The 10,640-nt window shown below is 46.8% G+C and overlaps 1 protein-coding gene across 1 annotated transcript; it reads right to left on the bottom strand.

Moving 5' to 3' along the window:
• Positions 1 to 531: 531 nt before the first annotated feature.
• Positions 532 to 1,473, bottom strand: LOC115514422 (olfactory receptor 1D2-like). Its single transcript, XM_030316400.1, has one exon. It carries the CDS (start codon positions 1,471 to 1,473, stop codon positions 532 to 534), a length of 942 nt encoding a protein of 313 aa, XP_030172260.1.
• Between the last annotated feature and the right edge of the window lie 9,167 nt (positions 1,474 to 10,640).

The following is a 10,640-nucleotide window of genomic DNA, read 5'->3' as shown; positions in this document are numbered from 1 at the left end:
AGTTATCTGCCCATTATCCATCCCATCTTCCTTTCCAGGAGAACCCTATTTTAGTGGAGGTGGTGGTGTGTTAAGTCTAACCAAAACAACAGCAGCAGCACAAAATAACTAAACTACATTTCCCAGCCTGCCATGCAATTGGAGGGAAATATTTGAGAGATGAGCAGAAGAAGCTGTGTGGAGCTGCTGAGAAAGCCCTTCCAAGTGGCAAGTGTTTTGGCTTTCTTCCCCTCATGCTCCCTGCCTGGGATAGGAAGAGATGGATGGAGCCCCAGCAACCACCTTAGAAGCATGGGGATGATAGTCCTACCTTAGGGATGGTAGAGGAAAGAACTGGAAGGAGACTGAGTTTCTCAGAGATAGAAGAATATATACACAGAGTATATAAATTTCCTCTAATTTTAGCCTTTTTCATCTCAGAAAATAATCTTTCAGTGTGTGGAAGTGGGTATTATTGAGTCAATGGTGCCATTGTGTTCCGTTTTCTGACATCCTGGACCTCTCCAGATATCAGCCCAGTGCTCACCATCACTAAGAAGATTTTGAGCTCCTGCTGAAGAGACTTCCCATAGCCTTCTTCATGTCTTGGTTCCTCAGGCTGTAGATAAAGGGGTTTAGCATAGGGGTCACCACTGTGTACATGATGGTTGCTACCGTGTCCTGAGCTGAGAAGGAGTTGGGGGGTCGAATATATACCCCCAGGATAGTTCCATAGAACACGATGACCACAGACAGATGGGAGCTGCATGTGGAAAATGCCTTGCGCCTTCCTGGGGTGGAGGGAATCCGGAGGACAGCTGCAGCTATGCACATGTAGGAGACCACAATGAGTGCAGAGGGGGCCACAAACAGGACCACAGCACCTAGGAACACGTGCTGATTGACACGCGTGTCCGAGCAGGCGATCTTCATCAGCAGGTAGGCATCGCAGTAGAAGTGTGAGATCTCGCGGGCACAGGAGCAGAATGTCAGTCTGTTCATGAGGAGCATGTGGACTAGGGAGATGAGGCCAGAGCATGTCCACACGAGTGTGGTCAATCCCCGACAGAGCTGGGGGGTGATGATGGCGTAGTACTGCAGGGGCTTGCAGATGGCCACATAACGGTCCAGGGCCATGGCAGCCAGCAGAAAGGTGTCCAGGTTGGCAAAGGAGATGAGGAAGTACATCTGGGTCAGGCAATGGGGGTAAGAGATTGTCCATGTTCCTGCTATGTGGTTGACCAACAGCTTGGGGATCAGGTTGGTGGTGAAGCAGATGTCAACAAAGGAGAGATTGGTAAGGAAGAAGTACATGGGGGTGTGCAGGTGGGGGTCGGAGCCGATGGCCAGGATGATGAGTGTGTTCCCAGCCACAGTGACCAAGTATGTACACAGGAAGAGCCAGAAGAGGATTTGCTGCTGCTCTGGGTCACCAGTGAGGCCAAGCAGGAGGAACTCGGTGACTCCTGTCCCATTCTCCTTCCCCCTGGACATCCCACTGTAGCTCGGGGAGGTGACAGGCTCCACACACAAGGGGGAGGGTGAAATCCCAGCACAGCCTGGACCTGCTGTGTGTTAAGAATCAGATCAAAGGTCATTTGTAATCAGATAAGTGAGCAGAGTTTTGTACCTGTAATAATTGCTGCTCTTTATCAAGTGTTTTTTTTTATTGCGTGCCACCATACGAAGGACTTCGTGGGTACTGTCTCTCTTGGTCCCCACAAAACAGTGACTTTTATGATTCCCACTTTCAGATGAAATAACTGAGACTCAGATTAAGTAGTTCGCTCAAGACCACGTGGATAGCAAGTGGCACCCATGATCTGAATCCGGAGCCTGTCCTGTGCCTCTACTGTCTTGCTACCAAGGACCTACCTGGTTGGCCTTAGGTGCTGTGTGCTGGGAGCAGCGTCACTGAATCTTTGACTTTGATTCAGCTATCATGTCCTCTTCAGTTGACCAGGCCTTCCTGACCTGGTTCTCACTTGCTTGTCTGACTGCATGTCCTGCCAGCCACATGGGACTTCATGCCCTTCTCGTCTCCAGGCAGGGCCTTTGCACTGGCTGTTCTTGGCCTGGCATTCTCTCCACCTGGACCTTCACATGGCTGATTTATCATCTTTGTACCTCTGCAGGAGGTTATCTCATTTGTTAGTTAACTGGTTTATAGTGTGTTTTCCCCATAAGGCTGTGCCCTTCTAAGAATATGTGTCCACACCGCTGTCTGTTGTGTGCCCTGTGCCTGGACAATAATCAGCACGTGGTCAGTGCTCAACAAAGTAGTCAAAGAATGAACTTTCACAAAGGTGTTGCACACCAAAAATCTACCAGCAAAAGCTACACGGACACTATGCTGGATGAGAAGTGTTTTGCTGTGACTAATGAATGCGTTTAGTAAATAAAATTGTGGCTTAAAGCATAACTTAAAGTGGCTGCTAAGTGAGCAGAGTGAAAAGGAGGCAGTGCTGAGTCCTAGACAAGTCCAAGGCTCTGTGTCAACAGGAATTTCCTTGACTATATGAAGGAGGAGGAATTGTGTGGTCCTGGTCTGTGTGATCCAGGACCTGTGACCACTGTAGACCAGAGGAACAAACTGGCTCTATAAGCCAGACACAGCCTGCAGGTGTATTTATTTGGTTTAGACCCTTAATGTTTTACAAGACATCTATTTGCTGACATGTTAAAACTCAAGGGTTTTATATAAAGTCTGTATTCCACCTCTTCTTGAAAAATCAGCAGACCTGGAGATGCTGGGCTCCCATTCCTGCCTGGCAGCAATCAGCTGGGAAGGCAAACAGCTAGTATTCGCCGAGCACTCCTTCTGTTTAGCTCTGCACACAGAAGGCTCTGGTATCCCTCAGAGCCTGCCTCTGCAGTCATTCGATAAATGTCCCTATTCCACAGGAGGCGGGGGACACACACACACACAGGAGGCGGGGGACACACAGGAGCGGGGGACACACAGGAGGCGGGTGACCCTCCCATAGTGGCAGAGCTAATAGTGGTCCCACTCTCCAGGCTGCCCTGTGTTAGCTGATTTTTGTCACCACGGTTGCCTTCTGTTCTGGCCCCTGGAATCCCTTGGGAAAAGTCTAGTCACTTTCCATGTGCCATCCTCTCTAGTATCTTCTAGAAGCTCAAATCTTTCTCAAGATTTCCTTATTCCCCAGGCAGCCTAAATTCTGAAGGATTTCAGAAAGCTGGGATGAAGAATTTGCACAAAGTCAGTTGATGATGAAAATCTTACTTTGATTTTAGGTTCAGAGTTGTTCGTGTCTACAATTTTAAACAGAAAATCAAATAAAGCATTCAGGACTTTAGCCTAACCTTATCAGCATTACACCCTGGCCCTGGCCCTTTCCTTCTGACCCTCTTCTTCCCACTTCATGTAGTAGATGAGTCAGAGTAATTTATTTACCTATTGGCTTTGAATGATTTTTTAAAAATGTTTATTTTTGAGGGAGAGAGTGAGTGTGTGTGTGCACAAGCAGGGAAGAGGCAGAGAGAGGTGAGAGAATCCCAAGCAGGCTTCACGCTGTCCAGGACCACGCATGCTGTCAATGTGGCGTGGGGCTCAATCTCACAAAGCATGAGATCATGACCTGAGCTGAAATCAAGAGTTGGATGGCTTAACTGACTGAGCCACCTAGGTGCCCCTTGGATGATTTATTTGCCAGAATCTTACATTAGATATGATTTCCCAAGATGAATTTTTGCCTCATTTTGACATTTTCAGGATGTAGCTGAATTTTTTAATAATAGAAATTTCTGGAAACAACCAGATCACCGGGTAGTTCTTTGGTCTCATTATGTTCTATAGGGAACTTATGTTGTAATCATGCTTTGTTTTGTGGGATTTGATCTGTACCATGGAGTCTGAATTCTTAAGGGACATCTTCCCCTACTTTCATACAAATTGAAGTAAAGCAAAATGGCATAAATGAGGAGACTTTCGTCCATTTGCTCACATCACCATTGGTCAGGTGCATGTGGAGCACTCAGCTCGTCCCTGTGGCGCCACCAGAGAATGGAACAGACCCTATCTTCTGGGAGCACTAGTGCCATCCAGAAAGCACTTACTAAACTCAAAAATTGATACGTTTAAAGCCAAGGAGGAGCCAGTAGGATTGAGATGTCTTGGGGCGCCTGGGTGGCGAAGTCGGTTAAGCGTCCGACTTCAGCCAGGTCACGATCTCGCGGTCCGTGAGTTCGAGCCCCGCGTCAGGCTCTGGGCTGATGGCTCAGAGCCTGGAGCCTGTTTCCGATTCTGTGTCTCCCTCTCTCTGCCCCTCCCCTGTTCATGCTCTGTCTCTCTCTGTCCCAAAAATAAATAAACGTTGAGATGTCTTGGAAACGAATGGCAAGATGTAAGGGAAAATGGCGCCTCGCCTGTGGGGGAGAACACTGGGGAATGTAAGAGAAGAAAGAGAGACTTTTCAAAATTTTCTTTAAAATTCACGTTGCCCAGTGTTTGGTTCAGGAGCCTTATATGAAAACATCAAAAATCCATTTTGTTTATATAGGACTTTGCACCATGCAGGGCCCATGTCCCATTGTCTGGAATTCTCTGCTGCTCACTGGGAAAGACAGGGGACGCTGATGCCTCCTGATCCTGCTCTGGCTCACCTTTAGTCTAGAAGTGGATTTAATTCCTAGCAAACTGCTCGTACTCAGTTTCCTCCTCTGTAAAATGGGGGCAGCCTGTGAGGATGAGGGAGAAAGCGGCTCAAAGTGCCTGGCACGGTCCTTCCATCTGACATGGAAGCCAGTGGGTGGCAGCTCTCGGTAGATCTGTTATGCCCTTTCCTCAGAACCACGTCAGAGATCCTGTAAAATTCTGACAGAATGAAACCTGGAGGCCAGACCCTCCCCCCACTCAGAGGAGCCATTAGATGAAAGGTGGGTGATGTGGCACCACGTGTCCGTGTGCTAACCTCACATCCTGGGGGATGTCTGTGTCTGAGCATCTGTGTCTGCGTCCTCCCTTCCGGCTTCCCCTGGCCTCACCTGGCTGCCTGTGCCGATCTTCATTCCTTCACTAGGTTGTGGCGCTGGCCTTCACTTCTCTCCTCTGGGACTGACTGCAGGTTCCATGACTGCCCCTACCCCCCAGAGCAGAGCAACTGCAGCAGGACACTGGCAGGTGAGACGAAGAGATGCAGCCTCCCACCTATGGGAGAGACCTGCCGGGATCACCGCTGCAAGTGATGGTGCTCCCACCACCGTCACCCTCAGTGGTGGGTCCCACGGTGCTCACCCTCAGTGGTGGGTCCCACGGTGCTCACCCTCAGTGGTGGGTCCCCACTTCTTCCCAAAGCAGACTTCTCTTCTTTGAATTTTTTTTTTTTCAATGTTTTATTTTATTTTTGGGACAGAGAGAGACAGAGCATGAACAGGGGAGGGGCAGAGAGAGAGGGAGACACAGAATCGGAAACAGGCTCCAGGCTCTGAGCCATCAGCCCAGAGCCTGACGCGGGGCTCGAACTCACGGACAGCGAGATCGTGACCTGGCTGAAGTCGGACGCTTAACCGACTGCGCCACCCAGGCGCCCCAGACTTCTCTTCTTTGAACCTTTTTGTTAACAATTTCTATAAGTTAGGAATTTAGGGTGACCCTGAGATTTTATCTGTGGGCCTGTAGGGTGTTACATGAAGCAAAAGATCATGCCATCGTGTGGAGGTGAGGTCCTGGTTTGGGAGCATGGAACCTGCAGTTGTCTAAGCCAGGTTGACATAGAGCCACCGTATGAGTTCTCGGTGTGACTGAATTTTGCACTTTGTAGTTTCAAATGAGGTTAATTGATAGCATTCTTAGGTCATGATGCAATAATACCTAAAACAGTTATGTTGATTCAAATGTATACAGACTTTCCCATACATGACCTTACTTACCTTTTTGCAGCCCTGTGTGACAGGTCGGTCAGACAGCAAGTGTGATAATTAGACTAGCAAGGTTGGGAAGTATGCTTATGGACTTATGGGTAGCCACCTACTCAAATCTCACTGCCCTGGGGTGTGGGGACAATACCTGGGGTCCAGGGTGGCATGGTCTATTCCCTTATCCTCAGGCTGGAACACTGTTCCTTCTATGGATGTGTAGGGATTTTATGGTCCCCACCAGAGTGAACTCCCAAAGCTCCTGATTACAGGCAGTCCACAGAGAATCTGTCTGTGTGCTGCAGATCACAAATGTATCATCTACTCCAGAGAATTGCATCCGTGCTGTAGGTCAGGGATGTAAGTTTTTCCTGTTGGGAATTTTCCAGGTTAGGTCAAGGTCCACCTGGAGTATAGGCGTCCACAGATCCCCACATTCACTGAAGAGTCCTGGCTGTGTCGTTCCTCAGTACTCTCTCTGTCCCATTTTGCCTTCATCCAAGGACTGAGGAGAGAGTTGACGAATCTAAGTCCTAATTTGGAGCGGACCCAGCTTATCCTCTGATTATTCTGAATATATATTTTGGGAGTTCATTAGAATGGCACAAGATGGGGGCATCTGGGTGGCTCAGTCAGTTAAGCGTCCAACTCTTGATTTCGGCTCAGGTTATGATCTCACGTATTTTGAGTTTGAGCCCTGTGTTGGGCTCTATGCTGACAGTGTGGAGCCGTGCTTGGGATTCTCTCTCTCTCTCTCTCTCTCTCTCTCGCTTAGGATTCTGTCTCCCTCTCCCTCTGTCTCTGTCTCCCTGCCTCTCCCCGGCTCTCTCTCTCAAAAATGAATAAACATTAAAAAAAAATGGCATGAGATGTTGGAGAACCATCCATGATGTGATGGGGTGGAAAGTGCCAGGAAACAGAGTTTGGGCAGTGGCCTTTGTCATGCTGCATCTGAGTGTTTGGGGCTTAGGGTTCCTAATCTCCATGTTGTCACTGGGGTCAGAAGTCACCTTCCTTACCTCCATGGGATGGTTCGATGCACAGTGTAATCTTTTTTTTTTTTAATGTTTATTTATTTTTGAGACAGAGGGAGACAGAGCATGAACGGGGGGAGGGTCAGAGAGACAGGGAGACACAGAATCAGAAGCAGGCTCCAGGCTCCGAGCTGTCAGCACAGAGCCCAACGCGGGGCTCAAACTTGTGAACTGCGAGATCATGACCTGAGCTGAAGTCGGACACTTAACCGACTGAGCCACCCAGGTGCCCCAATGCACGGTGTAATCTTGGCAGCCACCATGATTTTATCTGTGACAGTGCTGAGGGAGGTACCAGGGTCCTTACTGAGCAGCGCCTGGAACTCATGTGTCCCACATCTCTCTAACATTACCTGTACCAGTTGTAAAATGATCTTGTTCTCATTGCCAACATTCCTTCTCTGGTTATGTGATTTATTCAGTGTTTACTGGACACCTGCTATATGACAGGGACTGTTCCAGGCTCTACAGGAGAGAGAAGTGGAAAAGGTGTAGGCCTGTGTTCACTCTGCTTTCCCTCTAGTTGGGGAGAGGGCACAGCTTCCCACACATAAATGATTGGAATACGACATAAAATCAACCCTGGCCTCATGTCATGTCTCTGCCTACAATTTTAGGAAACTGCTCTTTGTACCAAATTCTTTTTTTTTTTTAAGTTTTTATTTATTTAGTTTGAAAGATGGAGAGAGAACAAATGGGAAGGGCAGAGAGAAAGGGGGGGACAGAGGATCTGAAGCAGGCTCTGTGCTGAGAGGAGAAAGCCCAATGTGTGGCTTGAATTCACAAACCGAACCCTGAGATCATGACCTGAGGCAAAGTAGGCCGATAAACTGACTGAGCCACCCCGGCACCCCTCTACCAAATTCTGAAAGGTATGAAATGGCAGGTCGTATATGAGCATCAGTTATGGGAAGTCTGTATTGTGCTCACATAACTTGGCTCAAAAGTGATTTGTCTATATGCAAAGACCTAGGAAAGAACAAAAATGGTCTGACATCTTACTTGGCAAATATAACAAGAAACAAAGTCAGGGATGTGCCTATATATCACTCATATCTCGCATTTAAAAATTATAAGGAGCCCAAACCAGTAGTTTCTGACTGTCAACATGGTATGTCTGAAGTTTCTAGCAAATAAAAGATGGCCTGATTTGAAAATGGGTTTGGCAAGACTCTGGTTGCCTCTGCATGGCTCACACGTGAAAAGTTCTAGATAACCAGACTTATTAGGAGTTAGAGTTCATCAACTTGACAAAAACCATCTCTCCTCTGACAAAAGGTAAATATGACAAAAGGTCAGGGGCTGGAACAAGGTCATCTGCTAAAGGCTGATTGACATTGTGAAAGACAAAGTCCATGTGAAGCTTAGCTTCTGGCCTCAAGCACAGGGCAATGAGATGCTACAGGCAGGACAGTAACAATCTTTATGAGGTTGAAATACCCAGGGAAAGGCTTCAGCTCATAAGAGACAGTACCAGGCTCTCGTGGAAGGCTCCCTAGGCTGGTGTAGCCTTGGAGTAGACACTTTGAAGCACAAAGTTGGAGGGAGATGACTCCATGACTCTGGAAAACATCTCATTGCAAAGGCTGTGGAATCAATGCCCTGGGGAGAGCTGTGTCTGGGGAAATGTGCTGAAAAGAGGGATGTGCCTCTCTTTCAACATTCACAGAGCTGAAGGCCAACTTCTCTGCAAGTTGTTTCAATTGCTTGCAAAGAGCTGGCCCCTAGCGGCTAATTAGTGCTGGATGGAAGTTGCCTGTGAGGAATGGGTGGTGTCTGTTGGGAGTCCCAGCTGCAGAGAGGAGGCCCTGGAGGGTGAATTCCCAGACATAGTCCTGATTTCCTGACTGCACCCAGGGAGGCCTCTGCCAGCCTGGTCCTGCTCTGTTCTTGCGGGATTGGGCACTAGAGACCCCCAGGATGCTGAGCATTAATTTATGATCAGTTCCTGTCCTGTGAGTGCTTCATGTGCAGGAAACCACAACCAGAAATGACTCACCAATTCTCACCACAGAGCCTGCAGCAAATCTCAACACACATGTTTGTTTCTTCAGTTCGGCTCATTATAAGTTATAATTACAAGTAGGAGCCCAGAACCTTCTTTGTATCCACTCATGTGCCCAATTCAGGATACCTTGATTTTTTGATTTTTTGATTTTTTTCCTCTGATTTTTTCTATTGCGGTAAAATACACATAACCTAAAATTTACCATGTTAACCATTTTTAAGTATACAGTTCAGTGGAATTAAATACATTCATTATGCTGTGCAGTCATCACCACTGTCCATCTCTGTAATGCTTTTAACCTTGTCAAACTGAAACTCTGTACCCATTAAACACTAACTCCCCATTTCCCCTAGCCCTGGTAGTCACCATTCTACTTTCTGTCTCCATGATTTTGATTTCTCTAAGTCTTTCATAAAAGTGAGATCATATAGTACTTGTCTTTTTGTGACTGGCTTCCTAGCCTAATGTCCTCAAGGTTCATCCATGTTGTAGCATGTGTCTGAATAATATTCCATTGCATACACACACACACACACACACACACAAAGATATATACATATATATGTAATATTTTGCCTATCCATTCATCTTTTGGTGGACGCTTGCATTGCTTCCACAATTTAGCTGAATAATCCTGCTGTGAACACAAGTGTACAAGTATCTCTCTGAGTCCTTGTTTTCAAATCTTTGGGGTAAATACCCAGAAGTAGAATTCCTGAATCATATGGTAATTCTGTTTCTAATTTTTTGAAGAATCATCACACTGTTTTCTATAGTGGCTGCACCATTTTACCTTTCCATCAACAGTGCACAAATGCTCCATTTTTCTCCATATTCTTTTTTTTTAATGTTTATTTTTGAGAGAGAGAGAGAGAGAGAGAGCATAAGCAGGGGAGGGGCAGAGAGAAAGACACAGAATCTGAAGCAGGCTCCAGGCTCTAAGCTGTCAGCACAGACCCTGATGTGGGGCTCAAACCCACGAATCGTGAGATCATGACCTGAGCTGAAGTCAGATGCTTAACCCACTGAGCCACCCAGGCAGCCCTCTCCATATTCAATGTGTTTAAAAAATTTTTTTTTGCATCATAGCCATCCTAATGGGTGTAAAGTGGTATCTTGTAATTTTTGTTTCCTTGATGATTAGTGATGTTGAGAATTTTTTCAGGTGCTTATTAACCATTTGTACATGTTCTTTGTGTTGCAGGACTTTTTTTTTTTTTTTTTTTAACCTCAATACCTGGGATCTGGTGTCTCACAGCTTCAAAGAATGAAGAGGTGGACACAAAACGAGCAGCAGGCAAAAGTTTAGAATATAAGATCAGAAAGTAAGAATAGTATGAAACCTCTCTTTACAGAGAGGGGACATTCGAAGATGAATGCCTGAGGACTATAAGCAAGGGTACTTGTTTTATAAGATTCTGGTCACCCCCCACCTTCTCTTCCCCCTCGTTCCTTCTCAGGTCCTATCCTTATTGGGTAGATAGCTCTAGGTGCTGGATTGTCCATTCCTGATTGGCTCATTTCCATTGTATGAGGAGTGGTCTAGGCCATACCAGTCCTTGTGGGCTATACATTTTATGGTTACTTATTTTTAGTTAAGTCTTTAGTCAGATTCCTGAGGGAAACCCGAGAGGGAGGAGGTGGGGTCTGTTACATTCTTAAGAGGAACATTACACCTGAGAGGGTTTGCTGTGGTCAGACACTCCCAGCACTGTTCCAGAATAGGTGTTTTTCCCCACCCA

Source organism: Lynx canadensis, chromosome A1, assembly GCF_007474595.2.
Source record: "Lynx canadensis isolate LIC74 chromosome A1, mLynCan4.pri.v2, whole genome shotgun sequence".
In the NCBI taxonomy this organism is placed as follows: Eukaryota; Metazoa; Chordata; class Mammalia; order Carnivora; family Felidae; genus Lynx; species Lynx canadensis.
The sequence above is the reverse complement of the archived record's forward strand: the minus strand, read 5'-3'. Positions and strand labels throughout refer to the sequence as shown.

Bases quoted from the DNA above. Each gene is read 5' to 3' on its own strand.
- LOC115514422 (XM_030316400.1), bottom strand. From the start codon at position 1,473: ATGTCCAGGGGGAAGGAGAATGGGACAGGAGTCACCGAGTTCCTCCTG.